Genomic DNA, 23,597 nt, shown 5'->3' on the forward strand with positions numbered 1-23,597 from the left:
AACAACTTGTTGCTTTACGGCGGCACCGCCACTCTGTAATTGGATCAACCTCCAGTCAGCCGGAAATAAATCTTTTTTTATTCTCTTTTTTCCTTAAAAAAAAAAAAACATTTTCATCGTTTTTCACCCCATGAGAACGAATGTGATCAAAACGATCAAAGATGGCGCCATATTCAAAATGCCGACTTGGACGAAATCCAATTTTCGATGAATAAAAAAAAATATATATAAATGAATTAAAATCATTTACCTAATGAACTTTCCGGATCGGAGAGATCGGATAGAGATGGCACTTTCTGCATGGGACCGGGTTGAGGATTGTTGATGGCCGATCCGTTGACGGAATGACTGTTGTTGTTGCTGCTGTGGCTGTTGCCGTTGCTGCCGGATTTGCCGCAGAGCGGGACTAGCGCTTCGTCTTGCGACTCTTGCTTCACCCGTACCTCCATGGCGAACGTTATCTATATTATTAAAAGAGAGAGAAAAAGAGGGACACAGAGACGTATAGAATAAGAGAAATGTGAATAACAGACACACACAAAAAAAGAAAGAGATGGCAATAGATAAAAAAGAGAAAGAAGAAAAAGATGGTTTGATTGGATTTCAATCAACGGCATCGCATTGGATTCGCATTTCCGGGGGTCCTTGCAGGAATGATCCGTGTTCCAAACGACGTTCGTCATCTCGTCTTTTTATTTTTATTTTTTCGGCTAACGTGCCTATCATTTCATCAAACAAAAAAAGGAAGAGAGAGACTAGTGGGGGAGGGAGTAAGGAAGGTTGTTGCTCGTCGATTCCGGCGGGCGGTGCGAATCTCATATCCTATGACAGCCAACAGCCATTTTGTTTTTTCGATCTCTTCAAAAGAGAGAAGATGGAAGAGAGTATGGCAGACGAAGAAGAGTTTCGTCTCCCCCCCCCCATCGCCTTTCATACTGCCTCGATTCGATTCAGATCTTTCCCGTCTTGAATTACTGAGCCCGGGCCCGTTTCATGTATATATATATTTAAAAAAAAAAAAAACTACAGTCCATTGGCACGGGCATCTTCTTTTCTCAAAGACATTGGCTTTTCTTTCCATGTCTGCCTGTATTGGTTTGTGCGATCTACCGGACACGTAGTCTCTTCTCGATTTTTTTTTTTTTAATTCAACTCCCCCACTAACGTATCATCTATCGTTTTGTACTCCCTGATCTTCCTTCTACTATTGTTTCGCCCCGATTTTCCTTTTTTTTTTTTTCTTTTGTTGTTTTTCTAATAAGGTTTCACTTCGTTTTATCGCCTCATTGAGTCCGATCTCCTTCTTCTTGTTTGACTAAGATTTCATGCACATGTTCCGAAACGCGCTCGTTCGGAATGGGAAATGCGAGTATTGAGAAATGCGAGTAAAAGTTTAGTCACTAGATGGCGTTGCTGAAAACTTCAATTGACGACCGCTAGATGGCCATACTTTTCCCCCACGAAATCATTCAACAATCCCGCGGCCACCCCTCTCTAAAAAAGAAAAGAGTAATAGTACATACAAGACGAACGAAATGTTTGTTGTAACCGCTCTCTCACTATAAACGCCCGTGTCGACTCGACACCTTTCTAGCTTCGTTCTCCCTCCCGCGCTCCCCTCTTTTTTTTTTTTGCACCCATTTTGTTATGATTTACTTCCCCACTCCCCGTCTTTTCTCTCTTCACTCTCTTTTTCGGTTCTACTTCTTCTTCTTCTTCGCTTCTTTCCAAGGACTTGCACCTAAAAACATTCTCGAGTCGACGACACGATCCAATAAACATCAGCGAGCGACCGCAATAGCGGACCCTACCAGAGTTCAAGCGAACTTTTTTCGATACTTAGTTTTATCACGCATTGCAAAGTTTCCCTTTAGAAGGACAGCGTAAGATTTTTTAAAGCAATTTTTTATTTAATTTTTTTTTTGTTACCTTACGTCGGCGAGCGCCAACATTTTCGTGGCCTTTACCGCTGCCGCTGTTACTCATAATGCTGCTTATGTTGTCGGAGGCGTGATAGAGGGACGCTTCCAGTTCCATTGTCGTCATCCGGAAAACTGCACGCCAACATAGGAAAAGAAGAAAAAGAAAAAAAACACACATACATTAAGTTATAGAAATGATCGTAAGAAATGTGTTGGCGAAACAGGAGGCGATTGAATTTGATTTGCAAACGATAGCGAAATGTGGAGTAAGCCAATTCAGCGAAATCAATCGAGTTGATTCAATCAATTTTCGTTACACTTTGTCAAGGTCAAGCACAAGTCATCGTCATTCAAACATTTTTTTTAAAAAGAGCAAATAAAAAGGAAAATTAAAGAAAATAGAAAAAATGCTGAGTGAGTGTCAAAGATATCTGAGACGTGAACTTTTTTTCCTTATCAGATCATCTTCTGTGACCAGTAAAATCGTAAAAAGAAACTCCGTTGTTTTTCCATATGCAAAATTTTAATTTCTGATTAAGGGATGAACCATCAGCTCCCATTTTTATATTTTATGTTTTGAAAAAAGGGGGGCGAGTCGTGGCAATGCGCGTCATAGACACCCAAGTCCGAAACGGAAAGCCATTCAAGCGACCCGCGCGTTTCGCCTGCGAAGGGGCGGCCCGTTCGGTCGGCTCGGAGCTTCTTATTCTATTTATAAAACTACCAACCCATGAAGAAGAGTAAACTTCGCACTAACCAACGCATCTCTCACGCTGGCCTCACCCCATGTTTCTTACACTTATGGCAGCCATTTCTCGCACTGTGTGTAAAAACTGTGACTCACGTTCATGCTTTTCTTTTGGACTTGAACGGTGGGGTGCGCTATTGTTCTAAATAAAAAAAAAGATGAAGAAAACTAACGACAATTTATGTAGATTAGAGGCCGTAGGAAATAAAGGGGGGGATCTCTTTTCATCCGGAAGTCGGATTGACACGGTAAACACACAGGGTCAATTACTCTCAAAGACGATTAGTCAAATGTTATCGATATAATCCAATAATAATAAGTACAGAGTGGATGACCTCCCAGGGACTTGTGGGGGGTGAGCCTCTTTCTCACGTTGTCTTTTTTCTTTCTCTTTTGTGTGTGTGTGTGTGTGATGGGAACAACTTCTTCACCCTCCACCCTCATCTTCTTTCACTTGTTTAACTACCAACAGGTTCCATATAGTGTATAAACCCCCTGGAGCAACTGAACAGAAGCAACAGATGGCCAGCGTATGGTTGTGTGTGTTCGTACCGGGGTCATTCTTAACACTATACGCTGCATCCCCCCCCCCCATATCAAATTAAATTTTAAGAAATAAGGTCACTCTCTTTTCTGTGTCATCTACTCTTTTTTTTTTTTTTGGCTTTTAGCTTTCAATTTTGTGCGTAGTAGTTGCCAAGAGTGCTTTTTAATTTGCAAATTTTAGAATCGTTATCCTTCATTATTCATCGACGCATTAGGTGAAAGAAGTTGGCTCAAGTGCCGTGAATTTTTCAAACGAATGAAATGAAACAGTTCAAGTTTGGGTTACTTAAAATTAACACCTGCAACGGGAGGAGTTTTACGTTTAGTGGATTGGTCCGCCTTATCGCATTAAAAAAAAAGTAGATGGCCACACCTTTGAACCCTTTGATGATCTAAAGGCAATTACCTTTAAAGAGATTATGGCTCCGTCATTTCCGCTCTTGATTAAGATAAAAAATGAGATAGAGAGAGCAACTACTGTTAAGAGCAAATTTAGTTTTCTTTTCACATTTCAATCTGCATCTTTGAATAGGGTGTAACACAATGAAACAAGACAAAGATCACGTGACTGGGCACGACGACAGGAGCCTCTCTCTCTCATAGACTTTCAATTACATTCACAAAATAGCAACCGGAAGCCCTGGATTTTCAAACTGTTGATGGTTGTACATGACAAGGTAACGAGAATAATAGTCCACCCTCCGGTGGGGTCAACACAAAAACACGAAAAAAAAAGCTGGAGAGAGAGAGAGAGTTCATTAATGTTTTAAATCGACCGCATCCGGTCATCTCACGAGCAGAGGGCTTTAAATTCGAAAATGTTTCCCTTTATTTTCTTATTTTTTTACGAGAAACCAAAAAAAAAGGAGATGAAATCATTTGCATAGTAAGCAGAAGGACCGTGAGAAGAAACTATTGCTCAATTACATTATAGGGTCATATACATAAGTTTTTCACGTGTGCTCGCTCACACACACACATGGGGTTGTTTCATAACACTCACCTGAGGCACCTCTTCAGCTACCTGTTCTCTCCCCCCCTTTGCGTCGTGCAATCATCTACCACCTTAACACACACTGACCCCTTTGGCCGGAGAGCAAGAAAAAAAAAAGTGAACAATCACGAGATGAATGGAGATGGGGAGACTCGAGGAGAGTCTCTTTTTCTATTCACAAAACATAAAATAGTGGAAGGGGAGGGAGACGAGAGCTCCATTAAAAAGCTAACGACAGTAACTTTTATAGAGATCCCATTTTTCGAAAAAAATAAAAGTAACAAGACTTGAAGTAGAATTTACAACAGTAAGAAGAAAAAAATCGCTATTAAAATAAAAACGAGATAGAAATCGAGTGGAGAAGTGGGGTGGGGAAAGATTATTTTTGCCCCGTGTTTAGTAGTTTGAATATGTTAAGAGTTCTAGAGATGAGCAGCTCTTCTTTCTGGGAATGGATTTGATGAGACACTCTCACAATACAAAAGAACTTGTCCTACCCTCCTCTGAACAACAGAAAAAGAGAGTGATATTTTTCGGTTATAACGTTGCCAATCTCGTATTACTCATCGTATTATATGGCGCTCAACCAAACCCCCCTCTCTCTCCCTAAAAAATAAAAAAGGTTTTTTTATTTTTTTGGCACCCCCCCTTTTGAAATTCGAGTCTTTTCGGACGAGCAACTGAAAAGCGTTCAGACCGTTCAGAAAAAAAGAAGAGGCCCGACAACAATCAAAAGGGGTGAATCTTGCAAGTATTAAAAATTAAATCATAATAACATGAAGAAGAAGAAGAAGAAGAGCAAGTAGCTACATTGTTGTGTGTCTTCCCACCCTTGGATACACTTTTATTATTGTATTCCTTAATTCACCGGTGGCTCGGTGAGGGGGGAGGGAGATTTTTTTACGTGTATAAGGACCAAGGGCGCAGCCATTACAATAAAAAGCGACCAGCCTCGAGGCGTTACGAAAAATGAAACACTGATTTCCCACGATATCATAACCGCCCCCTCGAAATATAATAATAATGGCAACAACAAGAGTTTGAAATAACCGCCGTATTTGTTTTGGAGTTGAACTTGTCGAACTCGTGTCGAAATGCAACGTGTTATCAACAGAGATAGAAAACGATAAGCTTTTCCAAAGGGTCAAAATGACGTCAAGAACAACGTGTCGTAATATTGTCACCTACACTCGTAGAAACCGGTAATGCTAATTGAAATAAAACTGATGTGCAAATCAAGTGAGAGAGAGTCTTACCTGGTGAAATGAAGTGTGTTCGACGAACGAGATAGTTGAAAACGGTCAACAACACACAAAAAAGGGCGCACACACAAAAACAAACAAAAACACAACGACGATTTCTAGAGTGTCCACATGTGTGTCGATGACGGCAAGTGAGTACACGTCCACTCAGGCAAGAGGAAATTTTAGTTTTGATCTTGCTGTTCACGGGCTGGAAGTGAGCACACACGCGGGGGGGTTGACGTTTCGTCAGTACTGCTCGTGCATTTGCGTGGCCGTTGCCATGAGACTCCTTCACTGTGTATGACTATATGCCTCTTCTCAGTTGGCTCTAGCTCCTCCCATTTTCATTTCTTCCCTCTTCTTCTTTTTTATGAATGAAACTGAAGGGGCTTTTTTTCATCTCCTCGTCCGTCTACCCTCTTCAAATGTTCAACGACATCTAGCGAACGGTTCTTGCAACTTAAGGGAGGATCGTATTTCACCCCTGATGCCGGTTTTTTTTCTTTTCAATCGCGAGGCCATTTGTCGGTCTCTCTCTCTGGTCCTCTTCCACATACTCGAGAACGACTTGTAGAAGTGATTTACTGCGTGATAAATCTGTTGAATTAAACATGCCGACAGTTACATAAGCATTAGTCGGCCTTGGTTTGAGACTTGAAACCTCTATTGCTGTTGATTCGAGGAGTGTCTCGAAACGGCTGGCTAACTGCCATCAATACCTTTCAAATGACATTGAAATCATGCTGCTTGTTTTATTTCTCAGAGCTATAATTAAAAATGCGGCATTTGTTTCGTTTTTTTTATTATTATGTCGCCATTCGCAGGCGACGTTTGTTTCAGACCACGGGAAAAGAATTAATAATACACAAGATGGCGGCGAAAATGAGAAGATCGTCTGCATCGTTAAGGCACATTTCTTCACGCTCGTGTTATTTGGGTTCACCACAAACCGCCATTCAAAGAGTTGGCTGTGAGTGGTCGTTCATGAGTTGGTGTCTGGTGACAAAAAATATCTTGTTTTGTTTTGAACCCCTCGCTTTTTCTTTTTTTCCATCAAGTTCCTATCGTCGTTCGTAAATTTAAAATGGCGAGCCAGGGATCCAGACTACTGAGAAGCAAAGCTAAACCACAAGTTGTGACGGCAAGTACATCATCGTCAGCAGCAGCATCCGAAAATAATCCATCTGGTGCCGTTTCGCTTCTGCCCAGTCCTGTTTGCAACACTAACAACAATAACAACACGTTGGCGCGATGGCCCTTGTCCAAATATGCTAACTTTATCATCAGCCAAAGTCAGGGCGTTGGAACGTGGCAAGAGAGAACGGCTGGAGACCCCCACGACATGTGGATTCAAATTACTCAAGTGAGATTTTATGATTATGTTTCTACAGCCTTGGTTTTTTTTTTTTTGTTCTTTTAAAAAGCATTACTTTTGATTTTCAATGCAACCATTTTTGGTATTCAATATAGCGCCATTATATTCAAATTGTCCACGATGATATGCTGCTCGAGTGCATCAACTTGACGGAAGCCCAAGGAATCTGGAGGGCTATTAAGTAATCGAATTTTACGTTAGTTAAATCCTCTTTAAATATTTTCCAATTTTTACGAACAATTTTCATTCGGTTTATTAAGACGTGGACCCAACATGCTGTTTTTCATTTCCAATACCAAGGTGAGTCTCGTGTGTTGTCAAATTTCCCAGCCTTTTTATTTGTTTGTTTGTTTGTTTTTTTTCCTCTCGTTTGCTTGTTTTTAATAAATGGTTATTGAATTTTGTCACGCACCAGGAAACCAGCCGCAAATTTCGTATTCGCTTTCTAGCCAACGACCAGGAAGAACCAACGGCTGTGGCTGACGCCTGCGCTTGTCACCTGTCCCGTTTTTTTACTTTACACGACGCCGATCGACAAGGTCAAAACGACGACCATCATGAACCTACATGCGCCATCTCGCTCCAACAGTTGGCTGCAGCCGTTTTAGATCCTCAAAATTCCAAATGGCCTTCAGGTAAATTCATCGATTATTGATTTTTGTCCAACTAAAAACAGAACGTCTTTGACGCGTAGATTATGCGGATGTTGGCAATTCCCTTGAACTGGTACCGGACCTCCTCCGCCATTACCTAATGGATCCCAATTTCCCTAGTTTGGTGGAGGCCGTGGAAAGGTCAATGAAGACGTTGATGAACTCGGACTGCGCTACGGCCAAGGATTTAGAGTAAAACCGTTTCATTTTATGATTCCATTTTTAATTGAAGTCAACTAAATTTTTTTTTAATGCGTTGATATATAGAATGTCAAACACGAGACGTTTTTCTTTTCTTTTTTATATTTCTTCTCGTTTCTCTCCATGTGAACACCTGGCCATGTTTCCAAACACGAAAATCAAAAATCAAAAAAAAATATATAGATTTAATAAAAATTGAAGAAAAAATAATGGAAGGAGCGGGAGGATGCGGAGGAGGTCATGAAAGTATTTAAACAAGGAAAAAAGCAGCGTATGTTTATTTTTTAAATTAATCCAGGTTTCTTTGTCCACGACAGCGAAACTATTGAAAGCAGAGAAGTGGAGGAAAAAAAAATAGCGCTTTTCTTTTTTAGTAGGATATATCATTAGATATTATTAGAAGACTATAATATATCAGAAGAGAGAAAAAGAGAGTGGGAACGACCCGCCATTGTATTAACTGCAAATACCGATCTGCGTTAATGTTATCTCAATTCTTTTTTTTTTAAATTCTTTCTGAAAGAGAAAAAAAAAAAAAAACATCACACAGGAGGGTCACGTTGAGGTGACGAGTCTCAAAAGAATCATCAGGTTAAAGCGCGGCAACTCCCCGAAAAAAAAAAAATAATAATAATAACAACACATGGCTAAATGTTTCGGGGTAGGAGAAGAGGACAAAGGACAAAAGATTTATTTTTGTTTGTTTGTTGAAAGGTAAATAATCAGCAGCGTCAGGGGTTAACTAGACGAACAGAAAAAAAGTAAAGACGACAAAAAAAAAAGGTAAATGATTTTGTGTATAAAAATGAAAAAAAAAGAAGCCACAAGTGACGGTTTTCTCCCTCACGTAACGTCTCAAATAGACAAATTCTAATACAATTGTCACGATGTTACTCCCCCACCCAATAGAAGAAACAAAAGATTTCGGTGTGTGTGTGTGTGATAAACAGTTTGGCCACTTTTTTGCATCTCCTCTCCTTTAAGTTAAAAGTTTCTTTTAATATTTGATTTTGCATGTTTTTCTTAAATGTATGTGTGTGTGTGTGTGTTTCTCTGCTTAGCAACGACTAGACTTGCCCTGGACGCGCTTCACGCCCTTATTTTCTATTTAAAAAAGAAACCGGCCTACGTTTTAACCGCACGCAAACACACACGAGGAGAGCAGCAACACAGAGGAGAGGGAGAAGGAACCTAAAGTGAAGGTTAAGTCAATTAGGACACTGAACGTGTGTGTGTGTGTGCATTGGTGGGGGGGTGAAGAAGAAGGAGGGAGTTCCGGCGAGGGAGAGTCAACAGAAAAGAGGGAATAAGAAGAAAAATAACGAAAAACAAAAGAAAAAATTATAGAATAAATGGTTTAAGACTCAGTGCCAGTCGACGAAAGATATGTTAGCAGTAAAACAAAAGAAAAAAAATGAAGATTAAAAAAAAACAAACAAAGGCAGTGAGTTCTTTTTTCCTTTTCATTTTTTTAAATATATCCATCGCTCTCTTTTTCTCTCTGTCGCTCGTTGTCTCCACACGCTAAACCGGTCGGCGATTGGTTCCTTCTGAATGTTTTTTTTTTTTTTGTTTTTGTTTGTTTTGTTTTTAGTCTCGTAGGCTGAACATTGAAAAATTTCTTTCTTTTCCCGAGAGGACCCTATGACGTAGTTGGTAGGTATAATTATGGTAACACAAGAGTGGTGGCGGCGGCGTTGTTGATATTCCGATTGCTAAACAAAGTTGCCTCGTTGTTTCGTTTTTCTTCTCCTTTTCTCGTTTCGGTGGCTTCTAAATTCGTATTCTCTTTTCCTTCTTTCTTTAATTTCTTCTTCTTCTTCTCCTTTTTTTTTTTTACAGATCGGACTCGCCATAAAGTGCCGTGGAGAATGACATGTAGTCCAGGGCTTCAGGAATACCATCCGGGCCCTTGTAGGGCTGCATGCGTTGGATGCAGTATTCGGCCTGGTCGGGTGGCAGTTCGCGACGCAACTCATCCGGCAAGATGTAAGGTTTGTCACCGGCCAAGATGCGGAACGAATCAATCACCTGTCGAACAAAAATGGGGTCAATCATGAAGGGGAAAATTGTTTTGGCTTGTAAACCTGTTCGGCTGTGTCCGAGTCGGTGGACTCTCGCGTCATAAAATCGAGGAAGGCATCAAATAGGACGTAGCCGCTGTTGTTGGGATCAACGATAGCCATGATACGTTGGAAGTCAATATCTCCTTGCTTGTCCTTGCCGAGCGAATAACCCAAGCTGACCAAACATGACTTGTACTCGTCCGGCTTCAGGTGGCCGACACGGTTCTTATCGAAGTGGTTGAACGAGCTTCGGAATTCGTTCAACTGTTCTTGGGTGATACCTTAAAGCGCAAACATAGAAAAGGACTCGGTCAGAACAAGTGCAACGAAGAAACACATTTCTACAACGCCCGCATATTTGAAAAAAAAAAAAAAAAGATTATGCAAGGGTTCAATGATCTTTTGCTTGTCTCGAGGTAAACATCCGCCCACACGAGTCAGCAATTTCGGCGACGATCCATTAAATTCTGGACTAAAAAGTCTGTCTCTTTTTTTTTTTTAAATACACGTTTTGGGTGATGAGCTGGTCAAAAGTTGACGTTTCCGGCCGATAAAAAGACGCAGAGTGCAACGTTTAGACTTTGATACCTTTCGAATCGCGTGTCAGAATCTGGTTTTCAACTTCGTTGATATTGCGATTGATAGAGGTGAGCAATTGCTCCCAGCCGACTCGCAGCGTTTCCATGGTGTACTGGGTGTATCGGTTTTCAAAGACCATCGATTCTTGGATGCCTTGGTTGAGCTTCTCCAGTTCTTCCATATGCGACTTGTAGGCGTAGACGTTTTGCTCGTATTCCTTCAAACGTACCAATTGATCCTCCAAAGAGCCCTAAAAAAACCCCAAAAAACAAAATCAGTTGAGATCAAAGGCGAAGTCTTTCAAATGATGTACGACAGACCTGCATGCCCATTGCAATAGAAGCCACGGCGTCCATTTGGCGCTCGATCCACGGTCCAACCGAGTTGGCTTTTTCGGCAAACTGGCGGCGCATAAGCTCATTGTTCTGCTGTTTACGCAGCTCAGCTTGAAGAGTGCCGTCCCTTTGTGGAACCAACTGACGGACTTCCGCCCATTTAGAAGTAATGTCCTATAAATGCACACCGTGGAAAAAGAAAAGAGTCAAATGAGACAAATCGAAATATGCAGAATAAGATAGTTGGGGGAAAAATGATAAAAAAGGGAAGCAAGAACTAAGAGATGCACAAATAGCCACCCATAGGCCCTACACCAACAAGCAAAACAGGCATATTTTTTACCTTGGGTGATGATTCATCCTTTTTTTTATAACGGGGATTTGCAGCAAAAAATAAATAAATATTTGTTTCAAGAAAATTAGTTAGTTTGGGTCGCGCACACACAGACACACAAAATGTTTCAAATCAAATGGCATGAGCCGGTTTGTAAGCGTCACTTGAAGCGCATCGTTCGTAAAATCATCAGCAAAAAATTCATTTCATTTTGAAGGAAATTAGAATTTGTTATCGATTTAGCGCATTGTCAGTCATTTTAATGAGGAGATTAAAACTCAATATTTTTTTTTGCTAGAGCGCCGTTTTACCTTGGCTGTCAGACTGGTGTAAGGATTATCCAGTCCACCGGGGATGCTGTGCTGACCGGCAATCGATTCAACTTGTTGAACCAGGCCAACGATCGATTGATATTCTTTGTCCGCCTCACCCAGGGTGGCTTTGAATTGTTCGTGGGCATCGAGCAAGCCTTGAATCTCTTCCATTGTGTGGACGATAAACATGTCCACCAAGTCTTCGCGGGCTCCGTCCAACCAGTTGTTGAAAGGCTATTTGCGTTGTTTTAAACAAAAAGACATACGATAAGCTTGAAACGAGAAGCCTTAAAATAAGGATGATTCTTTGTTACCGCAGCCCTCTTGGCAAATTCCAAATGAAGTTGATCAATCTTTTCGAGCACTCGTTCGGCCTCCTCCAAAGCTTGGCGACGCGATTGAGTCAGTGATCCTAACCGATCCCATTGATCGCAAATAAGCTGACAGCGGGCGTTAACCGAAGCCGTGTCGTGGTAATCCAACGCACTGAAAACAACAATCAAAAGCAGACGTTAATAAACAAACGACATTAATGGCCATCGCTGTCAGTGGGCAATACTTGAGTTCTTGAGCGATGGCAGCGATTTGTTCGACGCGATCCTGGTGAGCAGCCAAGTCACTCTCGAAGGCTTCGTGTTTCTTCTTCAGTGCCTTCAATTCCGGCAAGCGACACGAACGGAAATCCTGTAAAGACGTCATGAAAGAAAAAAAGAGGAATGGACTTACAATGTAACACAATCAAGTTAATCAATGGGAATCTTTTACCTGGGAAGAAAGCATTTCTTCTTTGCCTTGAGTCCATCCTTGATGGATGTCTGATTTGTGCTTGAACTTTTGAGCCAAATGGTCCAAACGTTCCAGTCTGAAAATCAAAACGATTGTTTAAAAAAAAAGATTTTTTTTTTTTGTAGAGAAAGAAAAAAAAGTAATTGGCAAAATCGAGCACTTCTGACAATTTAACCGCACGTGACTGTGACGGTGCTAGGCCAGCGCACTTTGTCCATGAAAGTTAGTTAGCTCGAGGGCACGTACGTAAAAGACAGTCAAGCTGTTACGTGTTTTTACCTCATCATTTCAGAGAGGAGCCACTCCTCAAATGATTTCTCGCACCCTTCCAAACCTTTCCAAGCATTGGCGATATCCTACACAGAACAAAAACAAGAAAACCAATTGTTAAAATAAAAAAAAATTATAATATAGAGCTTCCATTTCAATTAAGTTCCATAGCGCAAAAAAGTACGGCAAAGGTGTTACGCATCGCGAGTGCACTTACCGAAACCATTTTGCCTTCGGTGGGCATGTAAGCAGGTCGGTTGGACAGACGCAACTTGGTCTGCAGCGTGTTGAAGTTGGTTTCCAGCTTGGCCTTCTGTTCGACACGGGGAGGCTTGTGCTTGCGGCGGTATTGCCGGTACTCGTCCAATTTCTTTTGCACGCCGGCCAACGAGTTGTCCGTTTGGCGAGACTCGAGCCAAGGCAGAGTTCTTTTGATCCACTCCAGAAGCTGTCAATATTCAATGATTATTTTGCGTGCAAATTTTGTCCCCTCAGAGACTTGCCACACTTCAAAACAAAAAACAACTTACATCGCTGGCCAAACGCTCGTACTCTTCCATGAGGCGCTCATTCTCCTGGTTAACCTTGAGCACTTTGCAGATGCGATTAGCTGCGGTTTCCGCCTGTTAAATAATAAGAAGATAAAATGACATCGTTATTCCGTTAACGAGACGGTGCGCGGGGAAGGTCTCGGTGACGCACACTCTTCTAGACACCAAGAAAAAAGAAGACGGTACATGTCATGCACAGTCGCTCGGATGGAACCGACTTGAACAACACAGAAGCAAACAATAAGATATGACCCATGCACTTTTAACGGTATCATCTGGCCGAAAATTCCTCAAACTGAAAAATTGTCGTGTCCACATCAAGGACTTTTTTTTTTTGTTTCGTTCTTGTTTTTCGAACCATCTCGTGAAAATAACAAAATGCGCCGATTGATTTTGTTGTTTGGTCAACATTTTAAAAATTATATGGACATCAGTTAAGGTCAGTTGGGAATGGAGAACCAAATTTACCTTTATTTTGCCGGCAAAGCAATGGTAATAAGAAGATACGTAGGTCATGATGGCACGCTCGTCAGGCATTGCGGAATTGCAAAGGTCTAGTTTGTCATTTGTTTTGTAATTGACAAACATTTTTGGTTTGGTTTTGAGATTTGGGGTTTTTTTTTTAACGGGCAAAGATGGTAGTTGGGTCAGTTTGGCATTGTTTTTAAATGTTTGCGGGACGAACGGGCATGCGCACCAGGCATCAACAGTGAATACATAGAAAGGAAAAAAAAAACGATAAAGCATTCTGATTAGTATAGTCACCTTTCGTAATCCATCATCTCAGCTAAAGTTTGCATACGCACAAAATGGGAAATAAAAGTACATAAAAATGTTATCAATTGTTTAGTTTGACTGTCATACATGTGTCATGCTGATGTTAATTCAAGATAACTGCTTAGTTCCAGTCAAAGCTCTCTTTATAAGGCCCGATTGGATCCAAATTGAAAAGTGGGAAAGAGAGAAATGTTAATTGAATTTTTTTTTTTTAAAGCTCGTCTCTCTTTCTTCACATACGTTTGCGTCTATTTATTTATGCCAGCCAAAAGGGTGTTTCATGCCACGATCTGAGGTAGCATTTGTGATTGTTTTTGTTCCAGGTTCTAACCTGCTGGGCACCCTGGAAGGCGTGGTAGTAGCACGAAACGTACGTCATGATTGCACGCTCATCCGGTTTTGGGGTGTTGATCAGATCTGTTTTACATTCGAGAGACTTATGTTTTCGGATATATACTTTGCTGTTGTTGTTGTAAGAAAGATAAGGAAAAAAAAAAAACTTTTCTGCCAAACATTGCTTTTCGTAACGTTTTCGTTGATATCCTAATCTCTCAATACCAGAAAAATTCATATCTTCAACGATAATTCCGGTCACCTTATTTTGTTTTGTTTTTTTAACTGGCCGTTATTGCCCAATTTCACCGTGAAATTTTCAAACGGTTCCACGATTTTAGAGTTTTATCTTTTTTTACCTTCAGGGTCCAACATGCGAGGGATGTCCAGATACTTCTCAGCCACATCAAAAGCCAAGTTAAGATTTTCCAAAGGATTATCCTAATAAATAAATAAAAAAGAAATGTCGTCATTGGCCACACTAAAAATAGCTAGAAATACCACCAAAAAAAAGTGGGGGTAATTAGAATTGACAAGGGCGTACCTTGGACAGCTGGTTGTAGTTGGGTATTAGATCCGGACGGTGGCGGTGAATCAAGGCACAGAAAGCAAGGCCATCCTTGAAGCTGAATCATTTCCAACAACAACCAAAACAAAACAAAAAAGAAAGGGACAAGAGCGGAAACGTTATGTCTTGGAAACCAACGGTTCATTGAACAAAAACTCGTTAGGGCAAACGTCGTTTTCGTACGGTCCGTAACCAATTCACGGTATAGTGTGTTAACATACTATTTCTTTCTTTTTTTTTTCGAAAGAAAAGCTCGTTATGATCAACCAGTCGAATACCTCAGATGGAAATTCTGGACGTTAACGTTCTTGTAGGGAGCCGTCTTACGTTGGCACCAGAGCAACAAGCCCTCTTTGGCCGTCATCTCTTCGACCGAAATGTCTTGAATGGCGAAACGCAAAATGATGGTCCAAATCATACCCAACGTCATCTTGGTGTTGCCGTCAACGATTTCTATTTGAAAAACAAAAACAAAACAACAACAAACAAATATTAAACGTCTTATATTATATTTAAAGATAAACAAAACCTACCCTCAGCTCCGATGGAAACGAGTTTGACGCCTTTGCTGGCGATGAAATCCAGGGCCTTGTTGACGTTGGCGATCTTGTGGAAACGCATCTTTCCGCGGTCGGGCTTGGGCAACGTTTCACCCGAGATGACCTCAAGTAGAAGCATCAACTTGAGGCCGTTGCGGAAATCGTCCTCAATGTTATCGATTCCAGTGCCAGCTTTACGCAGGTGAGAATTACACCAGGCTGTAAAAGTCTGAAAATCAAATTAAAACCCGATAATTATTTGTCTTTGGATGATGGTCCGTTCACGAGCTTATGGACTTTACCAGTATATACAAGTGCAGTAGTTTTTTTTAAACACTATAAACAAAAACAAAACTAAACAAAATAACAAAAATATTCAAAACACAACGAACTTTTTAAAAGATGCCTGTCAAAACAAAACGTCTCACGAGTTGATCGTCATAGAGAATTTTCAGGAAAAAAAAAAAACGAGAACAAAAGAATATTTTTTTGGTCGCCGGCGAAACGTGACGGCCGTTGGAGGGCAGAGCAATCAAGAAAAAAAAAAAAACAACACAAGATTGTCTTTTTCGAAGAGGAGAGAGACAGAGCCTCGGGTTCTAAAAACGCGAAGCGTGAAGTTACCATCTGGTCGACTTGTACCACAGTCGCATCTTCAACGGCTGAAGTATAACGTATTTAAATGCGCTAAACAAAGACGTAATCATTTTTACCTTAGGCACCCTGGGCCACTAAATTCTCGCCCTCCATTTATATATTCCGACACACTGGTGGTTTTTCTTCTATTATTATTATATATTTTTTTTTCAATACAAACCTCGTTATGAAAAAACATACGCGCGCACACAGACACACGCAGAAAATGTAATTTTCTTATTCGTTGCTTTCGTGATCATCTTTCCGGTCGAAACCGCATCTGAGAACCCGATACTTGGGGGCTTCATCTTCCTAAGAACAAGATTCATTCATTCCTTCAAGACAAACCCCAACACGTTTTCGGTTCGTTTTCTTTTGTGCTCATCAAAACCGCACACTGCCATATCTTTCTTTTTCTCATTAACAGATGATGGAGATTCCATCAGCCAGATACATATTCTTTTGTTTTGTTTTTTAAACATAAAAAGAGTACAACAGACTAGTAAGCACAGTACTACTTGATGAGGAAAACGAGTCTCGTTCGAAAATAGAGTTACCGCTCCCGCACCACGTCTGCTCTGTGTAGAGGAAGAAGCTATTTTCGGGTAGCCCCGAAATTTACTCAGTCCACTCCCCGACCTGTGCGCAAAAGCAAAAAAAAAAAAAGGAGAGCTCCGTCTTTTTTCTTTTTAAATCTTTTTCGTCTTGTTATTACGAGTATATGGAGGAGAACGGAGAGGCGTATCTAAAAATAGATTTCGGGGGGGTCCGAAACCGGAACACCGTTTTCACGACACATCTTTTGCCAGTTTCCCGCATCGTCCAGCGATGACGTCATCCACGCCTTAGTCTGACCCCCATTCGCCATTCTCGTGTTATTATCCGACTATCCGATTACACGGCTATTGGCGAAAACTTAAATTTAAAAAAATGATTCCATAAACTGTAGCCGTTTTTTTTTCTTTTATTCTTTAAATTGGATGTCGCCCGTGGCCACCAGGTAACGACCTGATTCAAAACGGTTTTTTTTTTTTTTTTTTTAATCCAACATATGTGGGGGTGATGCACGTGTTAGGGCCGAGGCAACAAGTATTTTTCTATTAGACGTAATCGTGGAAGGACTCACATCAGTGGAACGATTTTCTGTTCGTCACAGTCCGACGGATGTGAATCACCCCCGTCCAAGCAATCAAAAATTATCCTATTACTACTAGCCTTGATTCCGGCATCCCAAACCGAGTGTCACCAACTGGTTCTCGCCAATGAGGCCGACCACCAACAACAAAAAATCAGACCTCTTTGAACCGGTATTTTTTCATTTCATTTATTCATCATTGTCTCTCTCTCTCTCTGTTTTTTTATATTTTATTCGCTAGAGATGCTATGGCGAAAGAATGTAAAATAGCAATCGACGTGATGAGCATGTTAAAAGCTTTCGTATAACTAGGACAGGTTTCATTGAAAAAAGAAAACAAGGAAGAAAAACTGCCCCTATTGGTCAATAAAGCGACATATGGAGGAAAGCGGCCAATCCAGGAAGTGTTTTGTGACACACAAACTACATAAAACATCTGTTTATATATCAATAAGAGAACAAATCAATCAACAGATTCCTTTTCTTTTTTTCTATCTAGCCCTTGAAAAAAAAAACAACTGTCGTTCTCTTTGATCCGGTTAAGCAACGAATATAGAATTCGGTTAAAAATTGCAAAATAAAATCTGTCAGTTGCAAGGAGGGAATTTTAAGCATTCAAGGTCTAGAAAAAGCGTCGCAAAATGTTATGACATTCATCGTCGAGACCGACCGAAAGTAAATCGGGAGTAAGTAGAAGAGCAGAGGCAAAAGAAGTGTCAGCAACCTGAGCTAAATCTGGGCTAAGTTTAAACACACTGTCCGTGAGAGAACGCGAGCGCCAAGAGCGGGATTTTCTTGAGAGAGTGCGAGAGAGAGAGCAGGCGCTCCGGAAAACGGCGGCTCTAGCCCCTTCTTTGGGCACCGGTTCTTTTCTGATTTCAAAGGCGTCGGGAGGAGGGTGGGGGGAAAAGGGTGCGGGTTGGCCTTTTAAACTGTCTGCTTTGGACGGTTAAAATTCTATGTAACACGAAACCCCGCTTCAATGATGCACGACCAGGAATTCTTGTATTATTTAATTGAATATTTAAGGGTTAAAAAAATAAATAAATATGAACGAAAATCTGTAGGTGTTTGTTGGGAATGAACAAACACCGGAACTTGCCATAAGAACGCCTACGGAAGGAAAAACATCCTTGTTGCATCAGGTGAAAACGCTCACATTTTTTGTTTTCCAAAAATTGTTTTCCATTTTTTTTTTTTTTTTTTTGAAAATTGTTTGTCTTCTTAAATGAACTGGGTCAAACGGTATCGGAAGTGTTGACAAAATTCATAGGAAGTTGGAATTTGCCAGACTTGGATAGCAGGAAATGACGAGACGACCGTTGCACCATTTTGTCCAAAGGGCAAGCCGAGTATGCGGAGAGAGAGAGTGTCGGTGGAAAAACAAACATCTATTTCTGTTCCATAGCCCAGCACGGGAGTATTATATGCTGGGAAATGTTGCACGATCATATTGAGTAGGTTCCTACCGTTGTATTTTTTTGTGTTTTTTCCCGTCCGTGTGTTGTCTATCCGTAAATGAAGCTCTAAAAAGACTCCACTACCATTTTCCCCTTGTTTTGTTTTTTTCCTCCCTTTTTAACCTAACGGACAAATAACTTCTGGTCACATTGCCACAACTGGAGGGAATGCAACCAGGCAAACATTTATATGTCTGTGAACAAATCTGGGGGGAAAAAAGCTGGCGGTTTCATGATCGTAAACACACCATGGGACGAACGGTCGCAGTGTCATTGATACAAACAAAAAACACAACCCTTTGCTATTATTCTAATGTAAAGCTATTGTCAAGAAAACTACAATAGAATATTTGAATTTGCATGCTTTGTTTTGTTTGTTTTTTACCTTTCGTTGTTGTTTTTCCCAAGCTGGATCGAGTAATCCCTCTCGCTCCCATTCTTCCTCTTGCTCCATGTAGACGCCGTTGGCATCCATCATGGTCGTCATTTCGACCATCGTGCTCGAAAACAGAACAGAAAACTAATTCGCCTTTCAATTAAGGGCTGAATGGCCTCTTGGAAAAGATTGAGCTATTTCCCAAATCACACGACGTTGTTGGCTCCTCACTCCGTTTGGATGATGCTGAGACTTGAGAGCTGTTGGTGTCTCCCCTTTTTTTGAACGAAAAGTTTGGCGTCAGTACTCGTTAACAAACAACCAAACAAACGCTTGTGCTAAATCAATAAAATGTGAAACAAGATGGATTGCGTGTAGCCTTACTAGGCGAATTTTTGAGGAGAGAATCGCTTTAACCAAGATATCTGTTTATTCACCGGTGAGGACAAGATCGACGGCTGCAAGACCGGGCCTCGACTGGCTTCTTCCTGCTTCTCCCCGTCTGCAACGATCGAGCTTGTACATCGTGGCCACGCCAAATTCAGACGACGGACACTCTCGGCACTTACTACCGCTGCCTTATTTTAGGCAAGGCGCGGAATACTCCAAGGTCCAAGCCCATTTTAGTTTGAAATCTAATGCCAGCCATGTTTGTTTTTTGTTTTTTGTTTTTTTTTTGTCTATTCGTTTATTATTGTTTTTTTAATTCTTTGAATATTTCTCCATTTTTGTACTAGTGGGAGAGTGCTACCTCAATTCTCGTTATACATGTGGCCCACCAAATAGCAGCAGACGTCGTTTAATCACCTTGACGTTTTCTTGTACCCTTCTTTTCTCGCTGGATATTTGGACTGCAGAGACGTCGCGACGAAGCAGCCTGTCCAACCGTATCGTTCGACTCTGGCCAGGCATTTTCTCGGGAAATGCTTCTGCTTGCCAATTTCAACTCTTCGTCGACTTATTTTCGTGCCGCAGTACCGGTCGTATGGTAAACTGCATGCTCCTCCATGTTAATATATAGCCTACAGACGGTTTCATATATCGTTGTGGAGCGGTCAAGGAACTAGAAACGGCACATCTATTCCCACGGATGATAATGCCCTTACGTTTCCGCCATTTTGCTGCCATGGTTACTAACTTCTCTTTCTCTATTGGAATGTATCCAAAGCAATTACGTGATTTGATACAATTATTTAAAATGTGTTCACTGTCATGAGATAAAGCTGCAGCCGCTCACCGTGGGATGGAAGATAACAAGTACAACCGAATACCATTTTGGTGCAGCTTTATCAACCGCAAAGTAGATAAGAGAGGAACGTAGCATTCTGTGTCTGGGCTATTTAAATAGCTTACACTTTTCAATCATGATAGTAGAAGTTTATCGTTCTACACTTAAGACGTCTTGCGTTTGGAATACTAAACTATAATTTCGTAATGCTTGTATGTCAAGTCAAAGCCCAAATGAGAAAAGCTTTCATTAGTTCTACGCCAATTGAATTCGTTCGCGTTCCTCTTACTTCCTATCTATTCTAAATCGGGTGGGATGACTTCACCTCTGCACAACAACACCCGTGTGTCCGGCAAGCCTCTGCCAAAACAGCTCCACCAGAAAAGAACAAAAAAGAAAAAAGCGAAAATTGAATATTTTGACCTGGTTCGAAATCCTCCACACGTAAACTCGGCACATAAAACACACAGCTATGCTGATAAATTAAAACAAATAAAATTATCAATGCCCGACGCGCGTAGTTTATGATTTGTTCAGGTATCTTTGTTAGCATATCGTACTTCCCTATATCGTCGACTGCACGAACGAGGGGCAAAAGTTCTTTTTATTGCAAAGCTTTTCTAGGAGTAAGTGTCAACAAAGCTAGAAAATAAAGAAAATTCTTGCTGGCCTTCTAAAAATTCTTTCAGCGAACAATCTTCATTAGTGAGAGACAAGATGTCGCTAGCCATTAGCTTCCAGTCGCCAACACACACCAAATAAAAGAATAGCTGGAGAGAGGCCTCGTCAGCTTTCTTCACGCTGTGCCTAGTTGCGTCTATATATAGATTCTTTGGCGCTAGTCGTCATTCGTTTCGGATGGAAATAAACGGGCCAACTATCACCATCTTTGCTATACATATCAAAGAGATACGTCCCACGGCGCCTGTCGCTTCATTCAGTGCCGTGTCGGTGGAGCTTTACGCGTCACCCTTATTTCTCCGACCAACAATTACAGACGCCACACTAGGTAGAAGCACTGTAAATTATGGCCAAAGCATTTCGTATCTAATCAAGTTTCTTCACGCAGTACAATTCAAATGTAGCAAACACTAAAGTCCTTCGTTCGCTTACGACAACCGGTGCAATGAGACAAGGAAAACTAGCATGGGAGGGGTGACTTTTGGATTCTTGCTTAAATAAAACATCCTTTCCTTTACTAGCTACGTAATAACGAATTAGGCGGATAATGGTACAGTGCCGCTTCGGATTTTCTATCAGTTCTCGACTTCCTCTTTAAAAGAAATGTAGACGAGTCGATTCGTTGGCGTCTCGTATCAGACAGGATCTCCTAGCGCTGATACCGTATATCGGTCTTTATGTTACGCAAAAGAATAAGCCGAATGTATAATGAATGACAGACTGGCGAATTTTGAATCCTCTCCACTGTTGATTTCAATGACCGACCGGGAAAGGTTCCCGGTCGGTCGGAAGCTTATTGGACATATTTCAACAACCTAGGGGACTATCAGCCGATGTTCAATCTCTGTAATCAAAAATTTATTTCCAACATTACAAGAACTCGATAAATACACACTAAAATATCTTCTACTAAAAAAATGTGAGAACGAGGTGAAAAAAATAAAAGCGGTTGTCGCAGCAGTTTTGTAATGGTTAAAACGGCAATTCATAACTTAGATAGAGACCCCATCTGTGTACGAGACCACGAGTTCCTTCCCGGGTCCGCAGTGGGTTTCAGCTCTAAGGCTTTTTCCTGCTTTAATGAATTTTATCATTTGTACAAACATAAAATTTCTCACAGAGAATTAGAAATGCTGCACTTGGCTATTGAAGCAAAAATACAATATGTTGTCCAGTATGAATGTAAAACAATGATCACTTTCTCCCCAGATGGACTGCAGTATGACCGAAATGGTAAGGAAATTGAGTCCAAGAGAATGCCATTAACTGTTTGTCGTTCAATGAATCTTTGTTTTCGGGAAAGAAAAAGATCTCACCGGCAGTAGGTTATGGGATTTATGAACATTTTTCTAGTTAAGAATCGCTTTTATCCGTTCTATTTTGGGTTTCACACAAGTCCGCGATAAAGTGCAAGATCCTAGGGACGAATTCGACAGTTTTCACTTTAACCTGGAGGCATAAAAGCGGGTTTATACAACATAACCACATAAAATGCAAGGTATTTATAGTTTTTACTTTTCCAGTGGCATGGAGTTCAAAATCAGGTGTTCTGTACATGATCAATGGAACGGCGGCCAAGTTGAGACCGAGAATTTTATACGTATGCCTCACCAATACATCATGGAATTTCTTGACTTCATTCAGTTCTACAATTAGACTGTCTTGGTCATGGATACTGGGTTAAGATAAGCTTGGAAATTAAAATTGTCGACAAAAAGTACATAACATAAATGACTAACCATCTCCAAAGGTCTTTGATGAAATTTACAGAGTATTGACATTGAATTGTGTCTGCCTTCGCTGGAAGGCCATATAGAAAATTCACTTCTTTATTTTTTTGTGACTCATTTAGAAAGCCTGACCAAGCTGCAATCATCCACTGCATTTCTTCAGGAGGAAATGAAACTTCGTGAATAGCGGAAGAAAAAACTGCGGTTAGACATTCGTGAACCTTGTTGCGAACAGTTATAGGGCCTCTTGCCAAGAGAACAGGCAAATGAGTAGCCCCCTCAATTTTTGAGTCTCCAGAGTCATGAGCTGAAAAAAGGATGCCTGCAGAGAGAATACTATGGTCAGTAGGTATTAATTTGAACATGGAGAAGAGTGATAACTTCACCTTCATAAACAAGCCGAGGGTTATTTAACTGTATATCTTCAACTTTAATATGAACTGGTGTGTTTTCACTTTCAAAACCTTTAAGATCAGGTTTTTCCAAAAATTTTGCCTGTAATGTGACAGGTTGGGTAAAGGAGTGAACTAAATATCGAGATAAAATCCGTCCATATCTTGGAAAAGTGCCTGGATTTTGGTAGTTGAACTTGTCCAAGTCAGCAACACGATAAATGCTCCACATTTTTTGTTTCAGGTCTACAAGATATTTGGATAGATTAAAAGGTAAGTTAATGGACATGACAAGTTTTGTTTACCATCATAAAATTCGAGGTTGTTTTCATCCAAGCCTGGTTCCAACACCTCAACTTGGGTCCTTCGCCTCTTTGCAGGCGTCTTTCTGTTTCGAACACGAGAAACATTCCCGGTCTGATTGTCGGCTTTGCTCGCAGTGGAATTGAACGGTAGTAAAATACTGCTTTTTCGTCGACTCATGGTGTGCTCCAGGTTCACAATAAAAGAAACTACATGCTCTGCACTAGTTAAAAACACGAAATAAAATTGAAACAGCTAAATAGAAAAATAAAATCAGACTGTGTTTACGCTGAAAAGCAATAGATACAAACACTAGTAGTCAAGTTTTTAAACCAAAAGGCGCTTGGTGCTTGGTTGTCGTGTTTAGACGCACCGGTTTTCTTCGTTGGACCTCTGGTGGTTGCTTTTACGAACTTTTATTTCATTTTGAATCTGAATACAAATGCACAACTGCTTGTCACCTTTCTAAAATTAAAATAACTTTTCATCTTACTCAATATTATTTTTCAGTAACGATTACG

The 23,597-nt window shown here is 40.7% G+C and overlaps 4 protein-coding genes across 11 annotated transcripts in view; 1 reads left to right on the top strand and 3 right to left on the bottom strand.

The window, feature by feature from the left end:
• LOC116934615 (ETS-like protein pointed) overlaps positions 1-5,697 on the bottom strand; it is a 32,924-nt gene extending 27,227 nt beyond the window's left edge. Inside the window, exons 1-3 of one of the 2 annotated variants that reach the window (XM_045170288.1) lie at positions 5,467-5,683; positions 1,930-2,054; positions 251-461 (exon numbers count right to left, since the gene is read on the bottom strand). In XM_045170288.1, coding sequence (XP_045026223.1) covers positions 251-461; positions 1,930-2,046 — 328 coding nt within the window. In that variant the 5' untranslated portion in view covers positions 2,047-2,054; positions 5,467-5,683. Of the gene's footprint in view, positions 1-250; positions 462-1,929; positions 2,055-5,466 lie in introns of both variants that reach the window. The other variant, XM_045170282.1, reaches the window with a different exon arrangement.
• A 98-nt stretch (positions 5,698-5,795) lies between these two features.
• Positions 5,796-7,763, top strand: LOC116934661. 2 transcript variants are annotated; one of them, XM_045170327.1, is made up of 6 exons: positions 5,796-6,424; positions 6,513-6,817; positions 6,925-7,010; positions 7,090-7,129; positions 7,245-7,464; positions 7,524-7,763. In XM_045170327.1, the coding sequence occupies exons 1-6, from the start codon at positions 6,232-6,234 to the stop codon at positions 7,676-7,678; spliced, it is 999 nt and encodes a 332-aa protein (XP_045026262.1). In that variant the 5' UTR covers positions 5,796-6,231; the 3' UTR covers positions 7,679-7,763. The 2 variants fall into 2 exon arrangements, with proteins under 2 accessions (XP_045026262.1, XP_032798035.2); XM_032942144.2 differs by having other exon boundaries at positions 5,796-6,817.
• Positions 7,764-7,767: 4 nt separating this feature from the next.
• LOC116934574 (alpha-actinin, sarcomeric) lies at positions 7,768-19,283 on the bottom strand. Of its 4 annotated transcripts, none has more exons than XM_032942069.2 (19): positions 19,127-19,283; positions 18,752-19,017; positions 15,130-15,364; positions 14,875-15,049; positions 14,573-14,654; positions 14,388-14,469; positions 13,387-13,472; positions 12,898-12,990; positions 12,585-12,815; positions 12,377-12,453; positions 12,077-12,173; positions 11,871-11,995; positions 11,626-11,797; positions 11,309-11,545; positions 11,007-11,024; positions 10,649-10,837; positions 10,338-10,578; positions 9,771-10,030; positions 7,768-9,714 (listed from the first exon to the last, which is right to left on the bottom strand). In XM_032942069.2, the coding sequence occupies exons 2-19, from the start codon at positions 18,860-18,862 to the stop codon at positions 9,520-9,522; spliced, it is 2,706 nt and encodes a 901-aa protein (XP_032797960.1). In that variant the 5' UTR covers positions 18,863-19,017; positions 19,127-19,283; the 3' UTR covers positions 7,768-9,519. The 4 variants fall into 4 exon arrangements, with proteins under 4 accessions (XP_032797960.1, XP_032797953.1, XP_032797969.1 ...); XM_032942062.2 differs by lacking the exon at positions 13,387-13,472 and adding an exon at positions 14,027-14,112; XM_032942078.2 differs by lacking the exon at positions 11,007-11,024.
• A 2,208-nt stretch (positions 19,284-21,491) lies between these two features.
• Positions 21,492-23,500, bottom strand: LOC116934637 (centromere protein L). Of its 3 annotated transcripts, none has more exons than XM_032942128.2 (6): positions 23,365-23,500; positions 23,079-23,299; positions 22,768-23,019; positions 22,391-22,703; positions 22,167-22,326; positions 21,492-22,100 (listed from the first exon to the last, which is right to left on the bottom strand). In XM_032942128.2, exons 2-6 carry the CDS (start codon positions 23,254-23,256, stop codon positions 22,005-22,007), a joined length of 999 nt encoding a protein of 332 aa, XP_032798019.1. In that variant the 5' UTR covers positions 23,257-23,299; positions 23,365-23,500; the 3' UTR covers positions 21,492-22,004. The 3 variants fall into 3 exon arrangements, with proteins under 3 accessions (XP_032798019.1, XP_032798024.1, XP_032798014.1); XM_032942133.2 differs by having other exon boundaries at positions 21,492-21,865; positions 21,968-22,100; positions 23,079-23,462; XM_032942123.2 differs by having other exon boundaries at positions 23,079-23,462.
• Positions 23,501-23,597: the final 97 nt, after the last annotated feature.

This window comes from Daphnia magna, linkage group LG1, assembly GCF_020631705.1.
Source record: "Daphnia magna isolate NIES linkage group LG1, ASM2063170v1.1, whole genome shotgun sequence".
Classification (NCBI taxonomy): domain Eukaryota; kingdom Metazoa; phylum Arthropoda; class Branchiopoda; order Diplostraca; family Daphniidae; genus Daphnia; species Daphnia magna.